Below are 11,635 nucleotides of genomic sequence, written 5' to 3' on the forward strand. Positions count from 1 at the left end.
ACAGTCTGGACCATGACTGCCTTGTGTGCAGGGATGGCAATGCCAGACGATGTTCCCTGGGGGAACGCAGTGGCCGAGAAGGAGCATAACCCTGTATTATTCAGTTCAAATAGATGGGTGCAGACCCAGAAGTCACTCTGTAGGCAAATATTAGTGACTTGAATTTGATTCAGGCGGCCATGGGTAGCCAGTGGAGCTCAAGGAACAGCAGAGTGACATGTGCCCTTTCAGGCTGATTGAAAACCAGACGCGCCAATGCATTCTGGACCATCTGTGAGGGTTTCACGGTGCGTGAAAGGAGGCCCGCTGGAAGGGCATTGCAGCAGTCGAGGCGAGAGATAACCATGGTCCGTACCAAGAGCTGGGTGGCATACTGAACCAGGTCTGATTCTTCTTATCTTGTATAGTGTATTGTATTGTGTTGTATATAAGAAGTATATACATATAAAGAAATATCAGCACAAGTAGAGTAGCATGAGCATAAAGAAACGCAACACTTGATTATAAACAATAACAATATGATGGCTGAATACGTCACATGTAGTAGCGTGGCAAAAGGAACGGACCACAGCCGTCTTCATCTCAGCGTTCAAGTCTGTCTAACGTTACAGAACTTCCTCCAAGATCTCCACCACCAATGTAAGTTTCTTTTTGTTAAAATGGATTTTACAAAACTGGTATTGAAAAAATAGTATTGTTCAGGAACTGGTATCGAAGTCAAGGTACTGGCCAAAAATTTTGAGTGATACGCAGTCCTAGACAGGGTTTCAGTGTGAAGATGCACTGGCTGTGAGCGTCAAAATACAACATAAGAAGATCTTTTCTAGACTTGCAAAGCCTTGTGATATTTTCTGCTTTTCTCACTGTTGCCTGACACGACATCGTCAGTGGGAACCGCCCCAAATTAAACCTGCTGGTGATTTAGTTGGTCTTGAAGTGGTCAGGGATGAGACAAATCTAAAATGTAAGGTTCAATTCAAATTTAAAATATGGACCTTCTTGTAGTCATCATGTAGGCAACTCTCCATAATTCACTGGTTGGTGCGGTCTCAGCTGTAACTACCATGCTCACTCAGCTTTCAGAGGGTGTTTCCACACAAAAACTAAGTTCAAAAGGTTAACTCTTCACCAAACGAGTCAGAAAGCAGAAACATCCTGCCTGATTTATGAATGCCTCCAAGAGAGCTGGAACACAGAGCTTAAGATTAAAATTTAATGGAAAGTAAAATGTGTGCACTTCATTCCATGTTCATCTTCGCACAATCGTTGTAGGCCACCTGAAACAAAAGTCTTCTGCTTCAAAGCAGACTTGCATGCCTAAAACTTGGCGAGCTAAAACTGAGTTTGTGGAGATGGTAACAGAACAAAAGAACAAAAAGAGAATTGGCCACAGGATGGAGAGACCACTAGACATGCAACTGATTAAACTTTAACTTGATAAAAAAAACTTCAACGCTTGTTTTTCAATTAAAAATTGACTGTCTGGAGTCTCGCAGGTAATCTGACAGGACGCTATGGCAGCAGACAGATCTCAACGCTGCTTCTACTGTTTTAGACTTTGACCTGGGAATAGTATAAAAAAAACAACAACACAGAACTGCCAGACAACCTGACAGACGTAGTGGGCTCATGTCTACCAAACAGGCATGATTCAGGAAGTATTTTGGTATTACGGGATGTTGAGTTCTTAATTGACCTGCAAAAAACGCTGAATGAATTCTAAAGCCAACTGCCAAACATCTGCAGAGATTTGATATGTGCACTACAGTGTGTCGTCTCCTTTATTTTCATTCTTCTGCATTTTGAATGAGCTGCGGGCAACATTGAATCTTCTGTGTTTGTGGGGGCGGGGGGAGAGGGTGGGGGAGGGGAAGGAAATTCACTTAGATTCATGAGAGAGTCCTCATATATCTGCGACTTGGATTAGTCTCCTTTCTTTAAATTGTTCATCCATTCATAGAATGAAAAGTCCCAGACAGTTCTGATCACTTTATAAATCCATATATATTATATCTTACCTTACATGCCTGTGACCAGATTTTAAGACAACCTGGGGGATGTTATCACAGCAAGGCATGCGACTCACAATGTTTCTTTTAACCACACGGATGCACTCGACAGTAGCGAGCAGTGGTAGATTTAATTCAAAATTCAGTAGCTCAACAGCTGCACAACCCATAAAAAGGCAGCGCCGCACTAAGATGAATAGCATTACTATAAAGCCCAGGTTCAGAGACCTGTAACAGCTTAAGGGAAGTGATCCGGCCAACAATTTCATTCACTGTGTTCATATGGGAAAAAAAAAACAGATACCAATACCACATCGTTTTTATGATACCTTTGCTTAATGCACTGAATTACAGTGAGTCACAGTATCAATATGTGCCATGTGGGATAAGCGCTAATGTCCAGAGAGAGTCTGAGCACGCAGACAAACTGTAAGCTGCAATCCATATATGACCTATATTTCAAAAAGAAATACAGGACTAATAGATTGATGTATCTCTAATGATGAATGAAAAAAGCGAAGTCCCTTTTACTGGCACGCAAAAATGTGTTTCAGATGTACAAGTCATGATGGATTACTGATTGCCTGAGGGTGTCTAGACAGTTTAGTTAGGCTTTTGTTGGTCTCGGTGTTGGTTTAATGAATCTTGACAAAACATTTAGTAATAAGAGGCAGATGTAAGCAGTCTTTAGCAGTGAATCAAGTAAATGATAAAGGAAATAGTAAATTATGTCTCTTTATACGATAATCCGCTGGGTTACATTTTAATTAACACGATAAATGTTTGCTGAAAAAGAAATTCTATTTAAGTTTAAACCTCTGTTCCAATAAAAACTCAAATAGCGTAGGTGAATTTCTATTTATGAATGAATTGGCCCTCATAACTAAAAAGCTGTTTCGTATAACCAAAACCCTTTGGTCTTGAACTGATAAAGCCTTTACAATGTACCCATTCATTATATCCAATCATGCAAAACACAAAACCTATCGCATAAATAAATCACCAAAGAAATATAACTGCATTAGAGTGACGGTGCCTCTCTTTGAAGGAGGAGCTCTTTACCTTTAGCTTAGTATGTTCATCTGCTTGACTGACTGAAAATACTTGCTAACCCTGCTGAAATGGCCCATCTTGCACATGTGGTAAAAATAGCCCAGCAGAGAGCATAGTTAGACCCTTGTAATGGAACATGAACAAGGTCAACGTAGAGAGGCTCAAAGACCTTTCAAGTGCCTGGTGGTGACATGACACTGTCAGAGAGGAGGGTTAGGGCAAAGGAAACACTCAGGAAACATCTTCACACTCACAGATCCATACCAGGTCCACGGCAAAGATTTACATTTATCAAGTCAAGTGAATGAGGTATTTTTTACTTGTAATGTCATAAGAACTCAGACAACTTAAAGTAAGACCATATAACTTTTGCTGAGCAGTGGCAACAGAGGCTTCTTTAGCCACAAGTGGTAATTAAAGGACGCTGGGGCATTAAATTCTGCTGGCCTCTGAGCCTGTGCGGTTAAGGGTACCAGAGACAGCATACCCCTAGAAGCTAAGAGCTCATGCACACAAAACAAAGTCTATCAATCACTCAAGCAACAAACACAAAATCATCATCCCAGTACAAACCAGCAATCACGCGATCCACGCATGTCAAGTCAACATTCGGCTTGTCTGATAGACCAAAAACATCTTAACCCACGGCAGTTGCGTGCTAAAATTTAGATGCTAGGAGCTAGTCTCTTAGCCTCTGCCATGATGTCTGTACTGTGAATACTGAGCCAGCTCATACTGGCCCCCAGTACAAGAACCACTGTAGGTGAAATAGTTGCATAATGTTGCTTTAAGTCTTAATCACTACCAAAAACAGCTCTGACTGTCAACATTTGCTGCTGCTTTACACGTTCTCGGGGGACATGTGTCATACGGTGGTATGAAATAGATTTGACACTATTTACTGCCCGACATGCCAATACGATACTGTTAACAGAAGGCTGATAGTTCAGTCCCAGACAGGGCAGATTGTGTCATTAAGGACAGCAGTCCAAAGCATTCAGTGCTGGGCTCGGTGCTTGTCTCTGATGCAGACTTCCCCTCTCAGTTCAACTCCCTCTCGCGTGTGTCTGCCACAAAGCAAATGAGGCTTTCTCTACCACACAGTGATTTAAATTCAGAGAGCGCCACATAGTTTCAAAGACCTACTTAGCATTGTTATACAATAGCTCAGGCAACGGAGAGGTAAAGGTTGGAGACTGAGGAGTGTTTCAATAGCTGGGCTGCTTAAGGGAAATGTTTACACAAAACAACTACACAGATTATTTCAAAGAAAAAAATAAAAATAAAAACCCTCCCTTCTTGAGCTTATACACTGTAAAATATACAGAATATATACAGAACAATGAGTGACTAGCTACTTCTGTCCTTAACCTCCAGTTCGCTGACCCTGGACAATTCTAATCTTAAATTCATAAATATAGGTCAGTGATTATGCCCTGCTTAACAAGGGGGTTTACATTATACATAGCACAGTATTCTCCTGTGTGAACAACATATGCACCTCTGATATCCCTCAGCGGTGATGTAATGTGGAGTGGCTGAATATGTGCTGGTACAATGACAGCAATCCTTGTACGGTCCTGTTTTTCATACATGCTGCATCTTCAGGAGGGGACGACAGGTCACTGCATGGGTAACAAGCCGGACAGGAATTTACTGAATCCCAAACTATAAGCGACAAGCATGTTCATGACATGTTAAGCCTTTGAGTGCTCTGCGCAGTACTATTCAACGCCCCCCACCCCAACAGCACCATCAGTGCAATAATCCAGCAATATTCCTGTAATGGCCCACTGGTTTGACCTAATCTATACTGACATAACATGAATAAAGACCATAAGTAGGCCTACACTACAGTACACTACATGATAAACAAGAAGACTGGTAATGGATAAAGGATTCGCTAACAGAGGATAATACTGCAACACGACCAAATACGAATATATGATGTTGATTTTTACACCCACTCTAACATGCCCAACAATATGTTAGGCTTTCCCTGTTTGTATGTAATCAAAAGGTGAAAGTGTTTCTAGCAGATCATAAAGCTAAGGAGAATAATGCCTGAGTATAGTGGAAATCACTCAGCTTACAAACTGAAAACTTGGGTGATAACCTAAAAATTTACCAGCACCAATATAAGGAGTCTCCAGCTGACTTCATTTACCTCATATCTGGCCAAAAGCTTTCATCAGGTGTACATCACAGGTCGACCATCTCTTACAGGGCTAACACATACAGAGAGAAAATCACAAATTCAAACACAAACTCATGCACAAGCTGCCCAGCTCCACACAGTTACAACACATATGAATGACTGAGGTAAAAAGAAAGAAAATGTATTCATGATATCAACCATAAAACTACAAAACCACTTCTCTCCTTTATTTACAGGTCCTTTGTGCCCTCACAGTAAAATCGGCGATGGTGTTGTAAAACCAAATTTGTTCAACGAAAACAGTTCTATTCAGTCTCCATTTTACAGTGACAAAAGCAGAGACAGCTGTCAGCTGCTGCAGAGCTTGTATTTTGCCAGGCTCTATTCACACTGGCTTTTCTTCGGTCAAAGGGGGCCTGCTGGTTTTGCTTGTTCTCTGATCCTCTGGCAGAGCAACACAGGGAAATCTTCTGAACAACTAAGATTTGTTCCCCATTCTGAGGATGTTTTTCAGGCCAGACACTGAAATGAGGCCTTCTGGGGAGTTGAAGCCCATTGTTAGACAGCTATAAAGGGAATCCTACAAACAGGGTCTGAGTGTGATGAACAATACAGCGTATGCTTTGCTGTCAAATGAGAAAGCTCATCATTTGATGCATGACTAGAAAGCGTCTCAATCATCTTGATGTGCTCTGGCTGAAGTTAACAACCAAAGTTAAAATCAACATACAACGATGTGTATAATGATTTGAATTTACCTTCAAATTCATAACTGAAGTTAGTGTTATAGCATGACCAGGCCAATCTAGGTTTGGCCCAGTCATGTTATAAGAGCAAAATACTAGACTGCAAAATGTGATGACAAAATTGTTACAGCTACACCGAAGCAACATCTGGCTGTGAAATGTTTATTTCTTTAGTTTCTACCTTGGGGAGAAAGAAGCTCGTAACATGGTTCATAACAATGTCTTGGGAATTTTTGTTTTAGTGGTGCCAGTGTTTAAGTCTCTTACTTTTTTTTCCCCCTCTCTCTCAAAATCACTAACGGGTCCTGCGGGTCTGTGTGAACTAGTCATGCATGCTGAATACTCAGAAAAGCACATTGCTCATTGGCAATTGATTGCAATGTCAAACGCTGAGTGATTGGCAGAGGCATTGTGGGACTATAGATCAAAACCACTACAGTTCCTATACCGCAGACAGTATACGATCTGAGGACAAGCATGCTGTTGTTTGATCCCATCTAGATCAAATTCTATCAAGGCCAATGTCACAAATGTAAAGATAGTGATGGTATGGTACAACATTGACTTCATATGCATTTGGCAACACAGTGCAATATAGAGAGTTTCTATGGTATAATAAAGTGCATAAGAGTCTTAAAAGTTCTTCATTCTTCTAGAAAAGGTCATTGCCAGAGCTTTCCATTCATTTGTGTGGTGTGAAAACCAAACCTGTCGGAATGTGACACAACACAGACTTTTTTGTGACGTGGCCATGATAACATCACTTAACAGCATTTTGAATTGTAGTTTGAGGTCTCTGAAGCTGGGATTTCAAGTAATTATGTTTCATTTTGAATTATATCATAATAACCAAAATTCCAGACAATATCTACTCGAAAATCACAATTTTGATAACATATTAATGTTAATATATTATATATAAATATATAAATTTAAGCAAAGAAGTATTGCTGGCAGAGCTGGACTTAGCCTGAAGGTGCTCTATGCTATTCCTGGTGAGAGAATGGGCCGTACTGGCCTACATACCTGCATTCTGCAACTGTTTAATGGACTAAATCTGAGGAACCTGAAAGGCCGAACTGCTCCAAAATGCTGTGATCACAGAGAGCCAACGAGTCTGACCTGTTTTAAATCAACTCTTCGCTGACGAGCTGCTCCAAATCAAGCTTGTACTCAACATTCACACTATAAATGAATGAAATGATCATGTATGTTTTTATAATGTAAGTACTGAAAAGGATCAACGTCAGCTTGAATAAATCTGCCCTCACCATAGGGCAGTTGCTGACACGTTGCCAAATCTGCATAGATTGGGGAATAATGTTGTCCACACAGGTTTACCTTGCAATCTGATTATGTGACTGGTAGGCTGCTTTGACGGACGCTGACGATTTCACACCCACTCTCCCCAGTAAGACAGACAGGGACAACGCAGTAGTGGCAAGAGTAGAGGACGATCCATGATAGGTTGAGGAACATGAGGGAAAGGGAGAGCAGCTGGAGCAGCAGCATCAATAGCTGAGTTTGAGGAAACAGTGAAGGAATGTCCCAGAGAGTGGATAGCTGCAACACAGGTTTATAAGCATGCTCGCAGTTACTACTTCCTCATCCTCTCATGTTGGACTGAGGTTAGACACAGGACCCACTATCCTCACTATTGCCTCTTGAGGTAGAAAGTGGTATTATGAGACAGAATGGGCCAAGGCCAGCTGGTTAGCATGCCAACATCAATAGATATAAGAGGATGACATAATTCTAGGGATGCACCGAAATGAAAATTCTAAGCCAAAACCGAAAATGAGGAAACCAAGGCCGAAAACCGAAACGCCGAAAGAAATGATTATGCCAATTACTATTGCATTTATGGCTGACTGTGTACTAACCTCACGAAAATTGCAACGCATTGCGATTACATAAATTAATATGAATGTTTCAAAGAATAAATCAGATTAAACAAGATTGTAAATATGTTCTCTCATAAAAACACAAAGCGCATATAAGTCAAGTGCATTTTAAACTTTTCGCTGTAGGACTACAACATAATAGTGTATCAAAACAAAGATTGCCATAGCCCATATGTTAACCGTAGGTCTTTAACAACAACAAATGCACCAAGAGTTGCAGCGCTTTAAGTTAAGTTTTAAACTTCCTTGCCTTTTCAAAAACGTCCGCCACAGACGGAGTGGGCGTGCTCGGAGGGATTTTCCTTTTCTGCGCTGCATTCCTCTAAAATCCAGCACAGCGATCGAGATGTTTGGATTTCAGGTGATAAATTAAACCCGACGTGGAGAAATTCTTTGCAGATGCGCCCCCTCTTGAAACGTCGACATTACGTGTTTTGCAAATCGCCATCCGTGTGTCTTTCTCAGATCTACTGAAATACGTCCACACCGCGGACATGTTGGCCTTTGCAGAGACGCTCGTACCGGCCGCGGTTTTCGCTTGCGTCATCACAACATCCGGTTTCGTCCGAAAACCGGAAAGGCCATTTTCGGACGAAAGTTTTCGGTGGCCGAATATTCGGTGCATCCCTACATAATTCAATTTAAAACAAATGATCTTTTGTACTTTATAGAGGCTGCATTAACAAACAAACAAACACACCATGAGCGTAGCTATTCATTACTACAAAATCTCTTTCAGTAAAATTCTAAGGTTTTGCCCTGTATATGACCTTACAACCCCAGTGTGGCTGTGCTGACTCCAGAGCTTGTGGTGCTTTTAAGTCTACAGAATTTAAGAAATCCTTCTAGTTGAATCTAACTGTGCCAGTGTTGGCTGTAACCTACAAAAAGGCTGGAGGTGAATCACAAAGTGCTTTTGCACTTAGTAGTTTGTGGCCTCTGAATCTTTCATGAACAGCATATGCTTGTAGCTATGAAGCTGGCCAGAACCATACAGCATTATGGGTACAGTGCAACTATTGTAAAGCTTATGACTCTTTAGAGGGATAAAATAAACTTTTCCAAATAGACTGTCCTCATTAGAATATGTCAGACTACGACAAGCACAGCATAATTTTCCATATAGCTATACAAGATCAACCAACAGGAAAGCTTGTGTAAAGGCACAAGTAAAACAAGTTCAGTATTATCTTTAATTTGTTGTGATACAAACATAAGTTCAATCAAACTGGAAAGCTGCGCCTGACTCGCTAGTCCCTCAGACCACATCCATTAATTATTGCTGAGCTGCATTTTAAACTTGCATCTGCTGAGGAAAGACAAATCCAAGACGAGTTTGAATGTGCATTAAAAGAACAAGTTCTCTCTTGGCTAAGTGCAGCTGCTGAGAACTTAAACTGTGCCTTAGGTCTGAAAGTGTAAAGATATTCTGGGGCGGTGTCCAACAGCGCTGCTTAGCAGAGATTTGCTTTGACTGTCTGTTAAAATACAGATGAAACAGATTCATTGCACCGGGGTACCATTTATTGTCTAATGGTAGATATGAGTTTTCTGTGATATAAGCAAATCCAGAATCCATCAATCACACCCTCCAATGATAGCGACAAATTGTTGAGAATAAGCCCAATGTGCCACTCAGCTTTTCATCTGACTGGCTGCAGACCAGTTGCTGAGTGTATTATGGACTGAATGGATGTGGTCGAGGCCAAAGCGGAATAACTGTTGTCTGTAATTACATTAACTAACAATCTCTGCAGTCAACGCAGACTGGACAGTTGGCAGAACAGAGAAGATCCCCAGAAATAAAATGGCATGCTAACAGTAAATGCGTCATCCAGAGTAAACATCCGTGACCGTGCCGGAGTGATCAATTGTCCCCCATAGAGGTCAAAGGATTTTTGTAACTCCTACTCACTGGTTATGCGTTAACTGTAAAGTATGGGGCTTATTTTTTACACTACCAGCTAAGCTACCAACCAACATACTCTGAAACATAGACTGACTGAAAGGGGAAATCCAACCTGTAACACTTAAAATAGATGCTATGATGTTTTCTGTATTTCTGAATCTAAAGTATTTTATTTTCTGGTGCATTTTTTCCTAATGCAGCAGTTATTTAGTGCGTTTATCCAAAGGGATTTACACTGCATCATGTACTTCTCATTCATCCATACACACACCAGTGGTGATGAGCTACGTTGCAACAGACTGGTATACCCACTGGGAAAAACTGATGTTCAGCATCCTCCTAAAGGACACTTACATCATGTAGATCAAAACTTGCAGTTAATAAGCAGCCTGGTCTGAGCCACAGCCGCACCAGAGCGTGACATTATGCCAAAATATTAGCAGTGTTTGATAGCACAGATGCTCTCTGAGATCTGAACTCCCCTGGTCCTGGTTTCAAAGAGCAACAGCCTCTTTTTAGTTACTGATGGGGGGAAAAAAGTATTACCAACATATTTAGCATTTTATCTGCTTAAATTCTACAGCAATATGGATTCAGCACCTATTTTGGAAGTGTGAAAGTTCAAGTTCAAGCCCATCCACTGAAAGCTGAATAATTCTAGGAATATAGCAAAAACTATATGAGTTCAAAACATCTGCTGGAATGCAGCGAATATCATAAAATGATGATAGTTAAAATATATTTGGATTACGCATGCTCTTATCCAAATTACCTTACTTTTACTATAACGCTAAATGTGCAGTGAAGCTCAGAAGAGGCAGTAAATCTTGGTACTGTTCCACCCACTCACTCTATTAAGTTAAACTTAATTAAATTAACTTGGGCCCAGTAAGAAAGGGTTTTGAGCAAATTAAGAGCAAGTGAAATTTGACAACACTGCACTCAGTCTCAGTAGACCTTTGCCAGAGAAACCAAAGCATCCTTGGAGCAATAAAGAAGAATCTTCGGACGTCAGCACCATCAAAGAAATTTGACACACTCTTCATCACATACATAACAAAGTGAGCGTATTAAATTCCATGAGACGGCACTTGGAGAGCAAGCATTTAGTATCAAGATACTGTAAAAAACAAAAACGTAGTAACAATTGCCTACCTTATGGGAGTAAGGTGCTTCGCCCAGGTTAATCCCATCTTTAGCAAGTTTATCCCTTATCAGTACCTTCAGTTTCAGTTTGGGATACGTCACAAAGTCATTACAATCTGTGACTCTCAGATTGTGGTTTCCAGGACAGGAGGCCTGGTGTATTCCTTTGGTCTGTGCGTGTGACCTCAGTGTCCTGAAGTCCTCCTCTCCTCTGTTCGTGTGTGAAGTGTTGTGGCACGTAGAGGCATCCAGAGGTTCCAAGGTGAAATAGTAGCCCGGTGCTTCTCTGCTGTGCTCCTCTTTTAGCCTCTGCACTGCCGTGAGCAGCCTGTGTCTGTGATACTGAATGCAGACACCTATGGCATCCAGGTCTGGTTCACCGATCTGCTTACAAACCTCCAAATCATCGTACCCGTTGTCGATGAACGACTCCACATACTGGGCCAGATGGAGCTTTGACAGCCACTCAAGGACGAGATTTGGCCCCTGGCTCATCTTAAGACACGGGATAAATAGGAAGGCCTACCTTAAGTGCACACCATCATCTTCATTCACACTTCTGCTGCTGCTGCACTACAGTCCCACCTCACACACAGTCCCAGGTCCAATTCTCCAAAGCAGACACATCTAGTAGTTGTGAGAAGAGCCTTAGAAAACAGAGCAAACGCATATTTAGAGACAGCACGGTAGGTAAATGTTGACCGAGACAC

General features: G+C 41.3%; 1 protein-coding gene across 1 annotated transcript in view; it reads right to left on the reverse strand.

Moving 5' to 3' along the window:
* The window catches only part of sash1b (SAM and SH3 domain containing 1b), a 46,001-nt gene extending 34,581 nt beyond the window's left edge, over positions 1–11,420 (reverse strand). Inside the window, exon 1 of the mRNA XM_041061483.1 lies at positions 10,935–11,420. Within this exon, the coding sequence (XP_040917417.1) occupies positions 10,935–11,420 (486 nt within the window). The remainder of the gene's footprint in view (positions 1–10,934) is intronic.
* Positions 11,421–11,635: the final 215 nt, after the last annotated feature.

Source organism: Toxotes jaculatrix, chromosome 17, assembly GCF_017976425.1.
Source record: "Toxotes jaculatrix isolate fToxJac2 chromosome 17, fToxJac2.pri, whole genome shotgun sequence".
In the NCBI taxonomy this organism is placed as follows: Eukaryota; Metazoa; Chordata; class Actinopteri; family Toxotidae; genus Toxotes; species Toxotes jaculatrix.